This window comes from Rhinolophus sinicus, chromosome 3 (genome assembly GCF_057876585.1).
Source record: "Rhinolophus sinicus isolate RSI-liver-muscle chromosome 3, RSI-T2T, whole genome shotgun sequence".
In the NCBI taxonomy this organism is placed as follows: domain Eukaryota; kingdom Metazoa; phylum Chordata; class Mammalia; order Chiroptera; family Rhinolophidae; genus Rhinolophus; species Rhinolophus sinicus.
In genome coordinates this window covers 176,771,472-176,793,174 of record NC_142503.1, presented here as the reverse complement: position 1 = coordinate 176,793,174, position 21,703 = coordinate 176,771,472, and the positions used below count along the sequence as shown (strand labels likewise).

The window sequence follows — 21,703 nt, the reverse complement described above, 5'->3', positions numbered from 1 at the left end:
GTGGGCAGGCCACTGCAGCCCCCGCTTCATGCCATGACTGTTTATGGTTTTTTTCTTTTTGTTGTTGTTTGTTTGCCTTTCTGGCAGTCTGGGGAAAGGAGCTGGGTCTGGGGGACTGAGTTTGGGCCACCCTGGCACTACTTGTGTTCGGTAGGACTCTGGGAACTTGGGCTGGCAGAGAAAATGGGTGGCAGCTGGGAGTCGGCTGGGCAGTGTGCCGTTGAGTTTCCATGGCCATGTTTTGCAATCGGACCTGGCTGAGCCCTGCTTAGAGCTTGAGTTGTATGACTGAGGAGTTGCGGTGTTACGCCATTGTCTATTTACTTGTATCTCTCCCTGCTGGAAGCTGCATACTTTGAGGGCAGGGGCCCACCCATTTCTTCCTCTGTATTCCCAGTGCCCAGCTTACAGTAGGCTTGGAACATAATAGGTGGACAATAAAGGTTTATTAAAGGGTGCCCGGTGTTTGATCTCAAGCGTGAAGCACATGGTTTAGCTCTCATCATCCCCATTTCACAGATGAGGGAGATTGAGCCAGAGAGGAGAAGCCGTCAGCAGCTGAGCTGGCCTTTCCATCCAGTTCCCAGCCAGGCCTGTAGGGCCTGTCCCAGTTTTGCCATCTTGCATCTCTTTGGTAGGCACTATAGCTGTGTTCTGCAGGACAAAAGACACAAAACAGGCATCACAAGGCCTGGGTTCAAGTGCAGACCCTTCCACCCACTGGCTCTGTGATTTGGGGCATTTACCTAACCTCCCTGGCCTTGATTTCATTTGTAAAATGCAGCATCGCAGCTGCTTGGCTCACTTCACAGGGTTGTTCTGAGAGTCACGTGGGATGATGGAGCTGAGGACTTGGCAAGTGTGAGAGGCACTGCGATGCCCCCTCCGTGTGGCACTGGGGGTGGGCTGGGGGTCTCTGCCAGGACTGTCCCTGGCCCTGCACTAGCGGTACACTTGTCACAGGCAGCTCACTGCCCAGCTGGAGGAGTGTGTGCTGTCTGGCCTGGAATAGAAACACGTTCTGCCTTAGAGTCTTTTCAAAGGCCCAAGTCTGGTATCTTTCATGCTGAGGAGAGAAAACCTGGCACCTGGCTGTGGAATCCACCTTTACCTGAACCATGGCTTGCTCAAGTTCTCCCTGAGTCCCAGAATCCAGCGCTCTGGTGTCCATTGCCCGGGGCACAGAGACAAACTGGGAAGGCTTCTCGCTGCTTTTATTAACACCATAGTATGCTAGGCTGGCAGTCTGGCTAGGTCTTTTCTTCTGCCCTTGGCCTAGGCTGGTCTGCCTTCTTCTGGAAAACCATTCCTCTGTGGATTCACTCTGGTCTGGCTGCATACCTTTGCTCCTTAGAACTGGGCTCCTGGCCTCCACAGCTGGCCTCTGTCCTGTTTGCTATGTGAGGATGACCCCTGGTCAGGGGCCAGGGGACTGCTCCCGTCTGTACTGCACCCTGGATGTATCTGACCACCAGGATGTAAGCGCCGTGAGCATGCATTGTCTGGAGCATGCATGGCCCTTTCCTAAGCTCCGGGCTGGGCTCATTCGTGGGCTCCACGTAGTGCCGCAGTGACTCCTAACTGGTTTTCCCACTTTTGCCCTCATCCCCTTTCAGTTGTTTCCAGAGTTAAAATACAGGTGTCATCAGATCGGTCTTTGCTCAGAACCTCCAGTGGCTTCCAGTCGCACTCAGAGTGGGAGCCAACATTCTCACAGTGGCCACATGGCCCTTCACAGGCCCCGTAACTCTGAACTGGGCTCCTCCTCTGTCGACTGGCTCACCGTCCTCCTGGCAGATGGATCTTTTGCACTGATGGCTCCTTTGTCTGGAACATTTATTTTACGCATTGTTTCTCCCCCACTAGAATATAACATCTATGAGGCAGGAATTTTTGTGTCTGTTGTTCGCAGCTGTGTCCCCAGCACCTAGAACAGAGCCTGGCACATAGTGAGCGCTTAATAATTATTTGTCAAGTAAATGAATAGAGCAAGGCACCTTCTATGTGGTTCTTCCGTGATTTCCAAATCTGCAGGACGGTGCCCGACCTGGAATGGAAGCACGGCCGGCATCTAGGCCTTCGAGCTGTGCCTCGTCCTCGGTCTCCTCTGTGCTCTGCAGGGCTCCAGACTCAGCCTCTTTGCTTCCATTCTCCCGGGGCCTTGCCCAGGCGGGGGGAAGCGGTGCCTCACCATCTCATTGGTCTGAGAGCGTCAGAGGTTAAGGAGGAGACTTTAGGGGGCGAAAAGAAGGGAGCTCATATTAATTGTGCACCACCCTTGGGCCCAGCACTCTATAGTATCCGTGATTTCCTCTGGCCCCATAACAACACCGGAAGTGGGCTTTGTTCTCCCAGTTCTACAGAAGAGGAGATCAAGACCGAGGTACTAGAGCTGACGTTTCACCCCAGAGCGGCCTCTCGCACTTTCCAGTTATCCGTATTCCTTTGAACCATTTCACCACTCAGTCCATTCCCATCATCTTTCCCCTCCCCCAGCGTCCTGCTAAGCTGCATTGACTTGGTCTTCTGGCCAGCTGAATGGTGAGCTTCCTTTAACAGTGTGGGTGTTTTTCTGTGTCTCCGGGGTGGAAGAATTCTTATCTGTTGTTCCGATCTCTATGTCAGCTTACCAGTGGTTGGGTAGGCACAGCAGGGTGAGGGGACCAGAGGCCGTCTGGCAGAATGATCAACCTTCCTGTGTTTGGATATCCTGGGATCCTAAAACAAGCGGTAACAAGGTCCTGCAGGGTGCAGCCTCTGTAATGTGAACCTTATCTGTCTTGAGCTTTATGATTCACAAAATAGGGAGTCAAACGCAGCCAAGAAAATGGCACCCCTGAGGAATGAGCAGATGGATTTCTGGGCCTGTCACCATCTCAGGAAATCGGGGCTTTGGTCCCCCCAATCTCTTCCCCTGTGGGGTGAGACGTAACAATATCCCCCCGTTTCCCCTCCCCATGAATCTGTGAGTCTGATGGGGGGAAATGAAATAATGACTCTTACACTCCTTGTTCCTTGGTGTAAGTTGATATATAAATCCAAGGAAGTGTGATGAGCTTAACTCCTCAAAATAATAAGCACCCAGAGAAAAAAACTGCACCTTTGTATTTTTAAAGAAAAACTAGAGGCAGGTGAAAAAGAAAAAGCTAAACACTCATGATGTAGCAGGAGGATTGTCTGCCATTGTCTGTGGGATTCCTCCCTCCCTTTTGCACCGTAACTCTGTCTCTAGGCCCCTGCGTCAGAGAGCCTGTGATGGATGGATGGATGGATGTGCCTTGTCGGGGTGTTTCACCGCTATTTCCCTTGGGGGAGTCTGTCTGTTGGCAGAGCACAGCCTCCCGAAAGATGGTATCTCTTGCAAACTCGACAGCTAACAGACAGCTCCTCTCTTTGTATATTTCCCCAAAGAAGAACTGTCTTAATCTGTTTTTTATATGGCATATTTTATTATAATCCATATATGACTTGTAGGTTCCCAGTCCTCCATCCTGAGCCAAAAACACACATGAGAAGTCAGAGGTTCCATGAGTGTGTGACATCCAGGCGTTTGCATTTTTAAATGACCTGGGATTTAATTACTCACTGTGCTCCCGTGTTGCACTTTCGGGCTCATCTCGTCTGCATCTTGTTAATGAGCTCAGTGGCTCCAGCAACTCAGGGGAAGCTTTGCTTTTGGTACATTGGGTGGCAGGCTTGGGGCACCTGTGTCCAAAGCCTGTGGCTTTGATCTCTATCCAAGAGGATGCTGCCTTGTCCACTCTGTTCACAGTCCTGGGGAGAAGCAAGCCACTGCTCTTCACTGGTGATTTTCTTTCTTTTTTCCCCTTTTATTTGTGCTTTTCTTTCTTCCCCTTTTTTTTTTTTTTTTTTTTTTTAAGACTTTCTGTGCTTCAATCCTCATTTGTCTAAGAGGTTTTTTTCTTATTTGGAAACCGATTTGCTTTGGTTTGCACAGAAGCTGTCTCTGGTGTGATGGATCGTGCTGGAAGTCACCCAAGGAGTATCTCTGTTCCCAATTAGAAGTGGAGGCAGAACTGCTTACGGAGGCCCAGGGAGGTGGCTGGCTTGGGTGACAGCTGCTGCCGCTCTGGAGAGAGTAACGATCCGTGGGTTTATATCCATGTGTATAAAATCAGACTAATTTAAAGATGAATTATGTGTATGTTTTGGACAATTTTCTTTTAATGTTGAAGGTTCGAAGGCGGCTGTCAGGTTATGTGGTCCCTAAATTTGTGCGAGGTTCAAAATGAGTACACTTTTAAAGGATTGCTAAATCCTATATCCAGATGAGCTGTATTAGAATAAAACTGAATCAGTGAAATCCCTCAGGACTCAATAGGGGGCATGTTTAGGATGTGCATTGTGCAAGAGCTTGGACCTTCTTTTTTCCTTCACTGTGGGACCTCCTGTGTTAGGAGCCAGAGAATGTACCCTGTGCTGTTTTGTTGAGAGGGCACTGGTTAGCCTGTTCCTCTGACCTTGTAAGCCTTACCCATAGTGCTTTGAAACCAGGGTTTGCCTGGTCAGCTAGAATGCTGTCCTGGAATGGCGCTTGGCTGGGTAGTAAGCAGGCACCTTTAAGAATTGAATTTAACATCCTTCCATTTTTGGGGAAGAAAATCATCGTAAACATTACTTTTAATGCTGTAAACCTGCACTAATACATGTGGCTATGGAATGTGGCTAATTTAATTGAGATGGGCTGTAAGCATAACATACACACCAGATTTTGAGGACTTAGTGCAAATAAAAGAATGTAAAATATTGCATTAATATTTTTATATTTATTACATGTTGAAATGATAATATTTTGGCTATCTTGGGTTAGAGAAAATATATGATTAAAATTAATTGCACCTGTTGCTCTTTTTAAACTGGCTACTAGATAGTTTAAAATTATATAAGTGGCTTGCATTACATTTCTGTTGGACAGTGCTGCTGTACCACTAAAATCAGAATTATTCAAACTTGGACACCAATAACAGGTAGCATTTATAGGACACTTACAGCATCCCAGGCTCTTTACATATATGATCTTAATTTTGAATCTTAAGTTTTGAATAGAAAAAAATCAAAACAAAAATCGATAAGCCTTAGTTTTCACTGTTTCTCACACTAGTTTTTTTTTTTTTTAAACAGAGTTTCTCTGTGCAGTGTATTACCTTGTTAATTCTCACACCAACACTATGAAATAGATACGATGACCATCCACATTTAATACAAAAGAAAACGGAAACTTAGAGATTTAAGTAACTAGCCTATGGTCTTTCAACCAATATATGGCAAGGCTAGGCTTTGACTCCACAGCTGTCTGAAAGCAGAACTTCTATGAGCCAATTAAATATCTTGGTAATTAGGCAAGAATGATGCCACTAAATTTCATTGTGACCCTGGGAAAGTCTCCTTGTCTTTCTGTGCTCTGCTTTCCTCATTAAGGGTTTGGACTCCAGATGCTATTGGGGGTCCCTTCTAGCTCTTTGCATAGAGGGAGCCCATTTCACTCTTCCCTCTTTACTCTTCTATTGTGCCTGTCTGGTAAAGGACCAAAGGACCAAGAGAGTAGATTGAATTATGGGGAAGCAGGGTAGTGGAATACTTAGCAGGGGAAGAAGAAGGAGCAGGAGAAGAAGGAGGAAGTTCAATTGATGAGAAACTTTCTGGCGGTCAATACTGTTGTGGCAGGGTGAATGCTGCCTGGGGACGGTCAAATACAGCAGAGCCCCTTCCCATGCCATAAACCATGACAAAACTCTGCCTTTCATCTCAAAATATGAAAATTATAGAGAGTCTAGGAATGCAATGGAAATGCACAAGGTTTTGGAAAAAGACTTTTTAAGGAAGGACCAAAGAGAGGAAGGTGAAAATCTGTACAACTAAGAAATTAGGCAGATGGGTTCTGGAGGCCGACTGGGGTCAAGGCTAGACTTTGCCCCTTACCAGTTGGCAAGCTCCGTACATCTCTAAGCTGCAGTGTCTGCATCTGTGAAATGGGATAATAACTGTGCTCATCTCTTGGGTGGCTGTGGGGATTAAGCGATAACATAGCAACAACAGCTGCTACATTTTGAATGTTTACTATGTGCCAAACACCGTGCATATACACAAACATATCAATGCCCATTAGGGCTCAGCCTGGGCCTGCAAAGGATGAGGATGCAACAAGTGGGGCTATCGTCATGATCTTGACGGCATCTAGAAAAGATCATTTGATTGCATTCTCCTCCTTCTGTGGGACTTTCAATGAAGTTACTTCTCTGAGCCTCTCGTGACTCATTTATAAAATGAGATGATAAAAGCAGATGAGCTGTACGGCACTTTTCAAGTCTAAAATGCTGTGCAATTCTGGAAATAGGATTTATTTAGTGTTGAGAAGGCTAAAGGGATACTAAAACATAAACTTTAAATATATACAAATGATTATTATAAGTCTGAGGGATGGTGACCAGCTGTGCTCTCTTGACTGAGGATAGGATATGAGGTGACACACTTTAATTGTTTTAGATTTGACATTTGGAAGTGTTTTCTGACTTGGGAGGGAGAGTAATATGGCATGGGAGTAGGCTCTGAAGTTGCACACTCCATTCATTAAAGCAGACAGTGGCGTAGCTTTCTGACACTCAACTGCAGTGTACTTTCATCACACAGGCCTTCCCTGATACCTTGAGCTAAAGTAGACCCCCCCCCCCACGCCGGCCACCTATTTTTCCTTCACATTTCACTCTTGTTTTCCTCCACAGCACTTAATGACAATTTGTAATATGTATTTATTTTGTATTTAGCGTTTAATGTCTGTCTCTTGAGATTGTAAACCACGTAAAGGCCAGGACAGTCTTTATATTTGGTTCACCTCCTATGTGCCTCATTCCAGTGCAGCAGTTGTCATGTAGCAGGCGCTCAGTAAATATTTGTGGAATGAATAGCTGGATGGATGCGTTTCAGAGGTGGTTGATTTGGTGGTACGTAGAACCCAAAGACCTTGTCTCTCAAGGGACTGCAGATACTGTTTCTCCTTTCTGGAGACTGGTCACCATGGGGGTGCCTTTGTTCAGTTTTAATGGGATGCCAAGCGCCCCTTCCTTGTGGCCTGGGGAGCCTGCACCTGATTACGTAGAAGGCGTAGGTAGAGTTCCAGTTGAGTCAGAATAAAGCCCAAGGGAGCAGGGCTTGATTGTCTTGGTTATTTCCATTTGCTCCCCCAGGTCCAGTCTTTGTCCTCTATATGCCCTGGGCCCCAGGAAGCTGACTTCAGTGGGAGGCATCAACCAGGCTCCCTTGCTTTCTGCCTGCTAGTCGAGGTTGGCCAATGGGAGGGCAGAGCAGGGAGATGAGGATGGAAGGAGAGAGAGGTTGGGCTGCGCGTCCCCATGCCTCGTTCTGCCACCCACGAGCCCACAGCAGCTGCAAGGCACACTCCTACCCGGCAGCTGTGCTGTGGTGCTCGGCAGCTGTGCTGTGGTGCTCGCTCCAGGTTCTTGCAAACGCTCCCCCTCTGTCCCTCAGGATTAGCAGTGGTCATGGCTCCCCACTGTTCACTCCCCTGGGGTGCTTCACAGGTCCCTGTTGTTCCCTTCTGCCCACACCTCTGTAAATATCCCAACACTAACCTCTCAATCCCCTCCCCCCATACAAATGGGCCATTTATTTTCCCTGTCTTTTCTAGGGCACTGTTCCCTCATATTCTCGCACCCATCTTAACTGACAGAGGGTAGGGGCCACGTATCTAACGTCAGTGGGAGGTGGGGTGCGAGGTACAGGATTAGAGGAATATTTTGTAGTAAATACAGATATAATCACCTGTACCTGAGGTTTCTGAAAAACAACAACAAAAAAACCAACCGTCCTATGGGTTAGCAGTTTGGGGGACATATTGAGAAAGGGGTTCAGCTTCTCTCTGGTCTCTCTCATGGGCAGGGCTGGCTCTGGCTGCCACTGCTCAGCTGGCCCCATGACCTCAAGCCCCAGGTAGCTGACCAAACTCCTGATGTCTTCAGAAAAAGTGCCCTGGGGTGCAGACACTGCAGCTCCCAGCTGCTGAGCCAGTCCTCTTAGGCGTCTGCACTTGCTCTTTTTCTTCTCTTGGCTTTAGAGGACTTCACTTGCCTGGTGAGTTGATAAGAACAGAACAGCCTTTCTGTGGTTGAAATAGCTTTTCATGGAGCAAACTGGAGCTGGGCAGCTAGCATGGTCAAGGGGAGGTCATGCAGTTGCCAGACCAGAGTTGAGCTAGAGGGAGAAATTAAGAAGACATGAGGCCAGCCTTGGTGTACCGCTTTCCAGTTCTCCAAGCACGTTAATGTAAGGAACACATTTGTGCCCCACAAAGGGCCCTGTGGGGTGCTTAGTATTGTTATCCTTAGTTTGTAGATGCGAAAAAGAGCTCTGGGGTCCTTGAGCGCCTTGCCCAAAGTCACGGGGCCAGAGAGGGTAGAAGCAGGACTGAGACCTAGGTCGTCTGTCCCCATGTCCATCTGACGCCCTTTCTGCTCTGCCTCTCTGTCTCTGAGGAAGCAGTCAGGGTTAGAATCTATCTCTGGGATTGTGAGATGGAATCAGAAAAGCTGGACGCAATGCCAGTGTCCTGTTCTACCTGGAGGAGAGAGCACAGGCCGTCTTGAGTTCTATTCAGGAGCTCTGGTTTATGCCCGTAAGGGCCATCTCTCCTGCCCCTCCTGTCCCTCCTGCTTCTAGTGGCCTGACCCTGCTTTTCTGTTCTTGTTTTTCAGAAGTGGAGCTGCCCCTGAAGAAGGATGGGTTCACCTCCGAGAGCACCACGTTGGAAGCCTTGCTCCGCGGTGAGGGGGTCGAGAAGAAGGTGGATGCCAGAGAGGAGGAAAGCATCCAGGAAATACAGGTATTTCTGTGCCCCAGTGGGGGTGGTGGGTTGGTGCCACTAGAGCATCACCGAGGTGCTTCCAGAACTCTAGCACTGGCTCGGGGCCTCCTCTCAAGGGCCAGGGCTGCATCTCAAACTGCCTTGTGGCGTTGTTGCCAAGAAGCTCGCAGATTCTTTTCTGATTTCATGTGTTTCCCGGAAGAAGTCATTGTTTCCCCCAAATCTGTTCCTCTCCATTCATCTCCCCGTTTGTGTACTCAAAATGTATTTTTTGGGCCTGCTGTGTGCCAGGCATGATGCTAGGTCCTGGGGGCGCGGTGGTGAGCAAAACAGATGGAGTTCTCATCCCTGTGGAGCGAACTGTCCATAGTCCAGGCCCCAAACTTCAGGGTTGTCTGCAGCAGCTGGTGCCCAGTGAGTCTTTGCCTCACCCCTACCCCCCGGCCTCCCACCCCATCTCCCCGGCCTCCCACCCCATCCTCAGCTCCAGTTCACTCGGTCCTTTCACAGCACCACCTACTCCTCCTTCAAGGCCAGTTTAGAAGGCACCCTCCAGGCAGGGTCGGTGGCTCCTGTCCCCGTGTGTTCACCACCCTCTGTTCACACTAGTAAGGCTTGTACCACGCAGGATTAGAAAGGTGTGCTGTAAGCATTCCTTATATATTTGTCTTGAATCCCCATCATTGAATACAATGGTTGGCACACAGTATTGTAATAATGTTAAATAATACAAATATTAAATAATAGTATTAATAATTAAAAATAATCAAATTACTAAAGTTAAATTACATTTCTATTCCATTTCTATTAAATTTTTATGTTTTGTTTTACATACGCTATATTACATATTTAATAATTTTGTATCCAATTTAATATTTATGTATTAACTTATTACGATTATAATTAAATTAATAACAGTTGAATGTTTGGTTTGCTTCATAAGGACGACCAGTCTGCGATGCATCGAGTCAGGGACCAAGCTGTCGTGTTCACCATTGTTCTCTCAGGTCTTACACATGCCCAGCAGAGTCAGGTCTCAGGAAAGATGTTGAATGAATCAGTGAATCGGGCCTCCTCCTCTGCCATTCCTGTGTTCAGATGAATGGTCAAGTCTTTTCCATCTAGTTGTCTCAACATGGCTTATAGTCGTTTCTTCCTCGACTTCACAGAGCTACAACCTTAGTCCAGATCCTTGCTAACGGTCGCCTTTACTTATCTGACACATAGAGTCATCTTCGACGCCTGTCTTTCTCTCGCACCCAACGTCCAATTCATCAGGAATTTTGTCAACTGTGCCCGCAACATAAATCCAGAACATAGCCCCTTGTCACCATACCCACGGCCACTACCCTGGGCCAGGCCACTCTAAGCTCCTGTCTGAACTGTTGCCACTGCTTTCTAAATGGTCCCCCAGCTAATGGCTGCGAGGGAGCCCCTTGACATTTAAGTGAGCCCTGCTGTCCCCCTGCTCAAAACTCTGCCCCGTCTATTTAGTTAAGTTATTCTATTTGCAAATGTGAGTAATAAAATCTAAATCAAAGAATATTTTTGCCTGAAGCAACAACAACAACAAAACCCCCAAACTCTGCCCAGGCTCCTGTTCTTCCACAGTGAACTTCTGCCCACTGCCCAGCTCTCCTGATTCTCTGCTTCCCTTTTCTTTTTCTTTGCCCCATAGCTCTTAACTACCATCGAATGTACTTTATTTTCTGTTCCCTTCAATAGAACTTCTCAAGGGCAGGAGTCTTTTTCTGTCTTGCTCACCAATATATCTCAAGCACCCAGACAGTGCCTGGCACATAGTAGGTGTATAATAAATATTTATTGAGCGAACAAATAACTCTGAGTTGCCCCATCGCTGGTCCTACCCCTCTCTGACAGGGCTTACTTCGTTAACTGACCTTTCATTCCGAGACAAGGCGCTGCATGTCTCACCCCTTGCTAAAAAATCGTAGCTAAAACACCTTTGTTTCCTACTAAATAAGTCCAAAGTGATGACTGTACCTTCCTGGGCCTCTTCTCCCTGCTCCTGACCTAGTTTTTGGGCTTATTTCCCACTACTCCTTTACTCCCTCTGTTGCCTTTGGTCATACTGTGCCCTTACTCTGACATACTTTCCTGCCGTCTCCGTGTGTACCAATCCCACCCATCTCTTAGGCTCAGCTCCAATGCCACCTTCCCCATGAAGCCTTTTTTGACACCCTCATCTGCACAGCGATCTCTTCTTGCCTCTGGTATTTGGAGTATCTAGTACTTTTTAAAAATTAAACTTTTTTTTTTTCCATGTATTACCCACCATTTTTGGACTTTCAGATCTTAGAAGTCAACATCTGTCACATCTGTATTGGCCATTTAGTGTAATGGGAGTGTAGTTTTTGCTTATTTAGTGTAATGTGACTGAATCGGTGAATGGGACAGAACCATCGCCCAGAAGCTTGATGCCCTAGCACCAGGTAGCCCTTCCCCTTTAAAGCTGGCTGGCGGTGGGTTTGAGTTCTTCTCAGGCAGTGTTGGGCCACTATATGGGTTGTCGCTGTGGAATTGTCACCATCATCTCTGATGTAAACTGAATGTCTGTTATGTACAGAGCACAGGGCTACCATCTACTGTGCTAGCAGCTGAAACCAGAACCAAAAGCCAAGTGAGTTTACATGTTTTTGTTGGCTTTGACTATTAAAATAAAGTCCGTATGTAGTAAATGGACAGTTTTGTTAATTTTTTTCATTCATTCATTCAACCAAAGTTTATCGGGTTCCTCTGAGCAGGCACTGTGCTAGGTTCTAGGGGAAGAGAGAAACCAGGAGAGACCTGTCCTCTGCGCCCGTACTGATGTTCTGATGGGACAGACAGAAAGCAAGTAAACAAACAGAGTAATTGCATTTCAGATCAATGCCATGAAAAGAACACAGTATGAAGATTCAGTATAAGAGGAGGAACGGATTCTAGGTAGTGTCCTCAGGGAGACAAGGTTTAACCTCAGTCCTATGGGATGGGGAGCCAGCAAAGTGAGGATCCCAGGGAAGAGCTTTCTGGGCAGAGGAACGGTGTGCTCGTAGGCCTCGAGATAGGTCTGAGCTTGTGTGTTGAAAGAGCAGACAGAAGGCCAGGGTGGCTGGAGCACTGTGCCAGGGAGAGAAGAACCTAGGATGGAGCTGGAGGGATCATGCCACGTCAGCTTCCCAGGACCTGGAAGAGGCTCATGATTTCATGGGAAATGAAAAAGGAAGCCACATGGAGGATTTTAATCAGGATGGTGAATGTGAGTTTCATCAAGCTCCTTCTGGTCCCTGCATGGAGAGGAAACTGGATGCAGGGCCAGCAGTGGAAGGAGGGAAATCAGTTAGGAGATTTTTATAGCTTTCCAGGCCAGAGTTAATGGAGTCTTTAAAAAGGAATTCCTTCTTTTTTAAAAAACATAACCACAAACCATTGTTATCATCACCGTAAAGACTGTTTAGAGTAACAGGGAGAAAAGTTATTTTAAAATGTGTTTATTTTCCACATAATGACCTTGGACAGGGAAAGTAAGTGTGTTACTGGGAGATCAGCTGCATCTCTAGTTGGACACCCCTGCCCTGTACTTCTAATACCAGACGCCCCCTCTGCTTCCTGTGCTCTGAATATGACCTTTGTTAGGAACTTTTGCCTCCTCCTGAATTATGGAGAGAGGCTTCTGGTATCAGGCCACGTTGCAGGAAATGCAAACACACTGGGGTGGCTGCTGTCACCTCTGAGGCCTGGGGCACAGACAGAGGTTCTAGAGACACAGGGAAGCCAGGGGAAGAGGGAGGGATGGAGCCTGAGGGAGAAGTCAGTTTACTCCTGGACTCTGAGGCCATGTGGCACTGCTGGGGACTAGCTCAGCGGCCTTCACCAGTCTTTCATGTAGCAACCTAGAGTCCATATTGCAGGTAATAAATATCTACATAATAAAGAATGAGCGGAGTCAGAATTGTGATGAGATGCTAGAGGCAATGACCTTTAAATTCGAGGCCCTTGGAACTTACCATGATTAAGTGACTTCAAGACCTGGAAAGTTTGCAAGATGGCTGTCTGAACAGCAACAACAGTTGTAATACCCGCCCTCATGTTTATGCTCCATCGTTTCACCGAAGGCTGCAGAGCTGTGACTTGTCCTTGCCGTGCTTGGCTTTCGCTCATGTTCCCACTCACGGTTCAGGAAGCCTAGATGCAGGGAGGCTAGGAGGCTTGCCCTGGACCTGCGCCAGTGTTTCCTAGCTGTAGGCCAGAGGTTGTGTCCAGCAGACAATGCTTCTCTGTTAGATGGCTACGGTTGGCCCAGCGACCCATGATGGCTTCCCAAATAAACCTAGTAGAGAAGCCAGAGAAGAATTTACTAGACCTATTTTGAGTTCTTTGGGAGGATTTGGTAATTAGCAGTATCCTGACCCCTGTGATTGGAACAGAATTCTCTGACAAGAAGGCAGTGGGACAAGGACACTGGTAACTCACTCCTGGGCTTCCTGCTCTGAGGACAGGTCAAAGGCATTGTCTGGGAGGCCACTTGAACAGTGATAGTCATACCAGATGTCAGTGAAGTGCGTGCTCCCTTTTAAGCCTTTTCATAGCTGCGTGATTGTCACACCGTCACCACAGGATGGGTGGATACTGTTAACGTGGTGCCCACCTACCTTCTACCCTCGTCTCATGCCAGTCTCTTCCTGAGCTACTAAGCTGTGGTCACATTGGCCTCTTTCTGCTCCCTAGGCAAGTCATGCTCCTCTCCCTGCCTCAGGGAGTTTGCTCATGCTGTTCCCTCTGCCTAGAATACTTTCCCTCCTTTTTCCCTGTTCCCATGCCAAGGCTAGTCTTTTCTCTCCTTTACATTTCAACTTGCTTAGGTCACTTCCTCAGGTCAGCCTTACCTGACCCTCAGTTTAGTTAAATTTCCTTCTAATAGCAGCTGAACTTGCCTATCATGTTTTTTAGCAGTTGTAATTATAAGGTTATGTATGTTGTTTAAATCTGTCCTCCCTTCGCTAGGCTTGTAAAATCCATTTGCAGCCAGGACTGCAGCCATTTTGTGGCTTGTCTAGCATAGCACCTGCTAGGTAGTCAGCACTAGACAAATGTTTGTTGGTTTGAGTGAATAAATTTCTATTTTTATAATCGGGGAAACAGGCGTAAAGAGAGGATGACTCACCCAATGTCACAGTGGGCCCATAAAGAAAGCCCCAGGGTCCCTGACATGGAGTCCAGTGAGCTCCATGCCCGTTCCCCTTATTTCAGCCCCACTCTGGGGGCTGGGTCTCTGCCCCAATCTTTTGTCCCTCCCTTAAGCCTAGAGATACATACCTACCCAAAGGCAATGAAGTGCTTAGTCCCCTGCGGGGAGGCTATGCCATGATACAGCCATAATATACCTTGGGACCTTCAGACGCAAGGCTGAGAAACAAATGGGCAACTGCTGATGAACCCGACCTTGCTCTGGTTATGGATTTGCTGTATGATCTTGAGTAGTCAAACCTGTTTTTACCCTTAGTTTATTCACCTGTAAAATGGAAATGGGATTCTCTGGTGCAAGATGACGCAGATGTTGGAGAGAGAAAGAATTAAATTCATGATCTTTAAGTTCCATTACAAGTAATGTGCTGTAATGAAAATCTGTTTTTCTTTAACAACAATGGATGATTATGAACAACACATTCATGTAAAATACTGGTCAAATGAACAGGAAGTTGCTTGTTTTCATCAAACAGGGCAGGGTTCCAGCATGGCAAGGAAAGGAGAAACATATTTTCATATTTAGGAACAAAAGGAAAATTACCTTAAAGAAAGTAAGTCTTGACAAAACATCTTGGGTCCACATAGAAAATTGCTCCTACCAGAAGATTCTCTTTTTAGAAAACCTTTCTTGAACAAAAGTTATGAAAGATCCGTGTCCTGGGAGGACTTGGCTGGAAGGGGCCCAAGGGTTTGAGAGAGAGTTGATACCGCCAAGCACTCAGACTCTGGCAGCATTTTGGAAGCCCTGCTTCCCAAGCAGTGGCAGCATCTCCACGTTGTTAAAATACAACAACAAAATGGAACACCCCCCAAATTACCCCTGATCGTTTTCTCCTTTGTATTTTATTTCTCAACTCCTCTCTTCATTTTCTTGTCATTTCAGAGGGTTTTGGAAAATGATGAAAATGTAGAAGAAGGCAATGAGGAAGAGGATTTAGAAGAGGATATCCCCAAGAGAAAGAACAGGACCAGAGGACGGGTAAGCTCGGATGCCTCAAGGGAGGAGAGACCGTGGAGGCCGAGGCCATGCCAAACCCTGCTCCCCAGTTTCAAAGTCCCACTACAACGAGAGAGAGGTCCTATCCATGGGTTTCCCTGCAGAATACTCAGAGCAAACTCTAGAGGGGCTTTGATCCCCAGTGACAGCCGGCAAGACTTTAGAGCTGGCGAGAGGGAGAAGAGGCAGAGGGTGCCCCGAGGGGATGGTGAGGGTCTGGGGGGGGGGGGTTGGAGGTAGGGTCAGGGTGAGGGTGGATGACAAGGCAAATGTGACAGCTGTCCCGGTTAGTTGGTCATAAAGGACGTCTGAAAGTTCCCTGTCCCTGGGGCGGCCCCAGAATGACAGGGTTAGGATATGCGCTTTGGCATGTGCTTCATTAGGCAGAGGAGGCTCATGCTGGGAAAGCATGAGGACCACAGCTGATGGTTCCCAAGTGGGATGGCATGGGCTTTGGAGGCTTGTGGGCTTGGAAAGTGGCAGGAAAAGTCTAGAAGCCTGGGGAATGGCAGAGGGGAAATCTATGATGGAAGGAATAAAAATATGAGAGTGTGTCTGGAGGGGAGGGAACCAGACTTGGGTGGTGGTCTCAGGTATTCAGGCTGGTGCTTGAGAGTCTTCACATTCCAGCCCCAAAGGGCTTTCTGTGGTCACCTTCAAAGGTCTGCAAGGGCATCTGACAATAACCAGGTGGAGAGGGACCTCGGGGGCTTTCCATCTAGAGAATCATCTCTCTTAGGTCTGTCTGGCTCCTTCAGGGTCCAGGCAGGGCCCTTACTTTTCCCATGGACAAGAGGTTAGTCCTGGGTGCCCTGTGGGTTTGGATCTAGTGACAATTATGGCAAGCCTCTCTATCCCCATGGTTCTTGTGCCTTAGTATACATCCGAATCCCCAGGAGAACCTATCAAAATGCAGATTCTCAGGACCTACTCCTGGAAGTTGTGATTTAGGAGGTCTGGGGGGTGCTTAGAAGTCTATGTCCTGAGCAAGTTCCTGGGAGACCGGTGCCAGTGACCCAGCAGTGCCCACCCTGAGCTGAGATGCTTCAGCCTGTTGACAAGCTGGACTTCCTCAGCGTGGGCAGGGCCGCCCTCTGCGTCTGCACGCCTTGTATACTTGCCACCCAGCTGCAGCCCTGATCAGCGTTTTGACAATCTTGTTTTATCTGTTCTTTCCTCTCCCTTTTTGTTGGTTTGTATGTTTTATTTTTGTATGTATGGCATATTTGAAAGCAAGTCCTAGGTACTTTATCATTTAACATTCCTCAATGTCTGTCTCTAACGTATCGCTATCATAGTCAATAGAAAGAACAATTATTCTAATGTCTACTATTCAGTCCCGGATCATGGTTTTGTTTGAAACTTAAGCCTCTTGTATTCTGCAGCGTACTTCTTCCTTGCTACACCTTTCCACGCACACGTATTTCTTTTTTCTCCATGTCATTTCTTTGTTAAAGAATTTGGGTGGTTGGTCTTTTGGAATTTCTTACATTCTAGATTTGCTGGATGGGTGCTATTTAATGTGTTCCTTTATCCTCTTTATTTCCTGAAAACTGGTGGTTTGATTAGAGACTTGGTTAGATTCAGGATATTTGTGTGAATGTGTGTGTGTGTGTGTGTGTGTGTGTGTGTGTGTGTGTAAGGATTTTTTCGATGGAGCAAGAATCATTCCTAGGTGTGACGTGTACTTCTTAGTCTGTCACATCAGGGGGCATGTGTTGTCAGTTGTTCTCCTTCTAGCGATGGTAAAATCGATCAGTGGTTCTGGGTATTGTCAGCCTGTGCCTTATAAATTTCCCCATCAAGTTTTCACCTAATTGCTTTAGCAGGCACTGATAAACTTGCCTAGACCCACGAGTTCATTGGAGGTTACAAAATAATGAGTATCTAATGCCATCATTAAAGGAGGCTTTCATGTGGAATTTCTTGGCCTTCAGTGAACTCCAAGAGCTTTGTCACCTCCAGGCCTGCTCCCATCTGTTCCCTCAGCCCAAACGAAATATACTCAAGTAGACTGTAGAGTGAGAATGGTCCTCATTCACATCTTCTGTGCTCCCAAACTAAACCTAGATGACTGAACTCACAGTCATTGGATGTGAAAAGGGTGTCGGTAAGAGCGACAGCAGCCATTTTTCCTTACCGTGTACTTACTGTGTACCAGGCCCTGTGATGAGGTCTGTACACTAAGAACTACTGCACAGAGAGTGTGGACTGTCTGCTTGATGCTTCATTCACAGCACTGACCGCATGTGGCCACTGAGCACTTGAGATATTGCTAGTCCAAACTGAAATGCGCTATAAAAAACAAAAAAAATGCTGTAAATATAAAGTACGCACCAGATGTCGAAGACAATGTGAAAAGAGTACAGAACAACGCATTCAAATTTTTTATATTGATTACCTATTGAAATGATAATATATTGGATATATTGGGTTAAGTAAAATGTATTATTAAAATTCATTGCACCTGTTTCTTTTTACTCTTTTTAAAAAAATGTGTCTGCTGGAAAATGAAAAAGGACACGTGTGGCTTGCATTATATTTCTGTTGGCCAATACTGCATCTTTCATTCCCCCAAGTTGGTATTATTACTTCCAGAGAGGTTAAGTAACTTGCTCAAGGTCATCCGACCTAGTCAGGAAGAAGTCAGAATTTGAACACAGGTCTGTACTTTTTCCACTGGGTCATGTGTGACCCAGTGCCCAGCACGTGGCCAGTGACCAGTTTGTTGAATGAATGATTGAAAAAGAAAGGAAAGTGACATTTTAACTTTGTGGTAGCCAAGAGAAAACCTCTACACAGGGAGGGGGTGGATGGGGCCTAGACTAGCTCCAGACCCACCTCCCGCTCGCCAAGGAGAAGTTGAATGGCTCTGCGTTGTGCAGTGACATTGTGGACATGTCACCCATGGTGGGAGCCTGGGAGGACCCGGAAGACTATAGGTGAGCCTTCCTGTGCTGGAATAAGTGTGTGAAGCTGCTTCACCCACAGCCCCAGTTGAGGTGGCATATTCAAGCTGCTGCTAGCTCCTGGAGAACAATCCCACCCGTTTCTGTTGCCAGGACTGAAAGGCAGCCTAAGGCCATGCACATCAACATGTGCGCCCTGCGCTGTTAGCATCAGAGTCTCCTGGGTGATAGTCAGAAACGCAGGACCCCAGACTCTATCCTAGTTGGACTGAATTAGAGTCTGCCCTTTACTAAGACCCCCAGGTGCTTTGTGCTCATTGAGGAAGCCAGGGTTAAGGCAGTGATGACAAAAACAGCCTCTGTCTTGTTTGAACCATGAATTCATATCCCAGCTCCACCACTTACTAAACTTGGGTGAATTATGGAACCTCTGTGACCTTGACCAAATTTTACAAGTACTCTGGGCCTTAGTTTCTTCATCACTAAAATGGGAGCAATAATACACAGCCAATTCTGAGTGCTTAATAAAGGCTAGATATTATTAGGAGGGTACAAGCAAAGAGAACAACTCTTGGACTTTTGATGATGGAGATTCCCTGAGAGGTGAGGAAAATTCAGATTCAACAGTTAAGGACGTTGTCTGGTAACTTTAGTCCAAGAAATCCAAGCTCCTTAAAATTCATGAAGTTTCTATGAGTCGTCCGTGTGAATATTACCAATCAATTGATCAATCAAAAAAATGTTAAATTTAAGAATATACAAACCATCGTGTGATGACATTGTCATATCATGTAGCCTCTGGAAAACTCCACCGTGCACTTGTGAGAGAATGAGAGTGAAAATTTCAAAGAGCATTTAGTACAATTACAAAAATAGTTTTGACATTACAGACCCCCTGAAAGGGTCTCAGGGACCCTCAGGGATCCCTGGACCACTATTTGAGAATAACTGTGGTGCAGAGGAACTAGCTCTTTGAGTCTGTCCCAGTCGAGGGTCTTTTAATTGGCAGAAACTCAACGGCTTAAGCAAAAATGGGAAGTATTTGCAAAGCTGCTGGGCCATTGCTCTAACTTTGAGCAATCTTTGAAGATTCAAACCTCAGGAAGGGCAAGAAAGTGGCAGGGATTCAGGATTGGGAAAGAGTAAGGCACCCAGGTCTCTACTTCTCCCTCCTTCATTCTTCTCTTGCAAAACTGCCTTTCCTGCTTCTCTGTACACATGGCCCCATAGCTCCTGAATTGTTGGGTCCTCAGTTTAAGTGCCCTTTACTAATTAGGGTCAGTGTTTCCCAATTCCAAGTCCTTTGGGGCTAGAATCTGATTATCCCAGCTTAGGTCAGGTGGCTACTCCTGAGCCAGCCAGTCAGCTGTGGCCAGGGGGGCCGGGCCATGTGGTACCGTCATTGATGTCATGGCCACTGGTTTGTGAATGGGAGACGGAGTGCAGAGGAGGGGGCATTTCTCAGAGACCGGGGCTGGTTTCTTCTGGGCAGTCAGCTTTCTATCACAGAGTCTGGGAACCTTGGTCTTGTTCCTTCTACTGGTTCTGTGACTGTGGACAGGTCATGAACCCTCTCAGGACCTGTTTCATCAAGTGTCAAATGGGAACAATATTACTTGCTGTAACTCATAGGGTAGTATAGAAATCAATGGAACTAATATAAGATGTGATAAAAAACATGGTGAATTTTTAAATAAAAAGAAATTTATTACAGTAGAAGACACATTGCCATTAATGCCCCTCAAAATACTCCCTCTTGCTTTGAGCACACTTATTCCATCGTTCTTGCCACTTTCTGAAGCACTTCTGGAAGTCCTCTTTCGTGAGCGTCTTTACTATATCCTCCATCATGACAATGCTCAGTGTCACACGTTGCTTCTGGTTTGGCAATTTCTGTCAAATAAAAACATTATGGCGTGCCCTCATCCACCTTATTCACTGGATCTGCACCGTGCGACTTCCGGCTCTTCCCCAAAATCAAAATAACTGTGAAAGGTAACCATTTTGAATCAATTCAGGACTTCGAGGCAGCCACGTACTACGGCGTCTTTAGTTAAAGACATTCATGAAGGAGAACTACCAGAACTGCTTCAGAAAGTGGGCAGGACGATGAGATACGTGTGTTTGAAGTGAGGGGGAGTATTTTGAGGGGGATTAATGGCAATGTGTCTTTTGCTTCAATAAATTTAAAAAAATTTAAACACATACCGTATTTTTTGATCACACCTCGTGTATGTGAAAAAACTTCGGATGCGATGTGTCCAGCATAATGCTAAGTGTTGGGAACTCCTAATAAAATATGAAATGCATCTTTGCTCTCAAGGATTTTGGGATTAAATCGAGTAGAAAATACTAATAGGCATGACACCATTAGAAAGCAGCAGGCTTCTCTGACTGTGCAGTAACCAAATGAAATACTCAGAGGAGAAGAAGCGAGAGCACCTTGGGCAAGGAGGGGAAATACTTTATTATTTCCTGCAGCCGTAGTACTTTCCACTGTGGTTTCACATACCCTTAGCTCTAACTTCCTCAAGAACTCTGCAGTAAAGGTGTTGCTATGCCCATTTTACAGTTGAAAAGAAAGCTAGAGCTTAGAGAAGCGACTTGTTCAAAGACATGTAACTGGTGCTTCAACTTGTATCTTTCTGACTTTAAAGCTGACACTGTTTTTACTTCTCAGTGTGGCGAGAAGAAGACTGTTAGGGGCGTGGGATGTTAGCAGGGCTACAGCGTGGATCGATGGCGATGGGCAGAGGGGCCGGTCCATGGCAGGGATCAGTATAAACAAAGGCGTGGGCACCGCATGAGCTTCAGGTGAACCTGAGGGGCTTGGCACTAGGTCACCACTGGATGTATCGCTGGGCTTTAGATGGCAATGAATGAATGACCATGGGTTCCTGTCCTTCACCCCTGTTGTCTGTTTGGTTTGGGAGACGTGCAGGATGTATTGGGTGGGGCAATGTGGAGGTAGAACCCAGCTGGTGGGTTCTTTGAGCAATTCAGGGGTCAATTGATGAGCTCCTGGATTAAAGTGTGGACTAGAAGGGAAATGCAAAACCTGAGATGGCCTTTGACGGAAGAAACAACAGCACTTGGATTTAGAGGATGAAGGGGAAGAACCAAAGATGATTGACTCACCGACCCACTGACTGATTGATTCATTTATTCAGCAAATGTTTATTAAGTGCTTCTGGAGTGGTTGGCTGCATGCCAGTTTCCAAGGATCGTGGTAACCCAAAGAGACATTTGCTCCACCTTCATGTGGGGGTGACAAAATCAAGTACACCAACACACGTATGATATAATGTCAGACAACGCTAAGGGCTGGGATGAAATGGAAAGCAGGGTAGGGGAAGAGAGCGATGGAGAGGGGATGAGTGGCTATAAAGTTGGTCAGTGAGGGCTTCTCTGAGGTGACATTCGAGCAGGACGAGGAGGATGCAATTTCCAAGCTTGAGATATTCCAGAAGATTACACGAGGGCTACTGCCACAGGAAGGCCCTAGCATGTCCCCTCAATGTCCTACAGCCACGACCCCCCTTTCACAGTTGAGGAAGCTGAGGTACAGGGAGAGTGTTGGGAGCCCGCAGTCACTCCGCTGGTCAACACCACAGAGGGAACTGAACCCCGGCTCTCAGCAGGGCCCTCCTCTTCCCCCGGCTGGATCTGTGCTTCCAGTTACACTCACATGTCTCCTTGTCCCTGGCGGTATTT

The 21,703-nt window shown here is 46.8% G+C and overlaps 1 protein-coding gene across 2 annotated transcripts in view; it reads left to right on the top strand.

The window, feature by feature from the left end:
- Positions 1-21,703, top strand: part of DPF3 (double PHD fingers 3) — a 255,312-nt gene that overhangs the window by 136,546 nt on the left and 97,063 nt on the right. For both annotated transcript variants that reach the window (XR_012494614.2, XM_019733356.3), the window contains exons 4-5: positions 8,727-8,854; positions 14,967-15,062. Coding sequence is in view for 1 of the 2 variants with exons in the window: in XM_019733356.3 (XP_019588915.1) it covers positions 8,727-8,854; positions 14,967-15,062 (224 nt within the window). In the remaining variant the exon portion in view is untranslated. The remainder of the gene's footprint in view (positions 1-8,726; positions 8,855-14,966; positions 15,063-21,703) is intronic.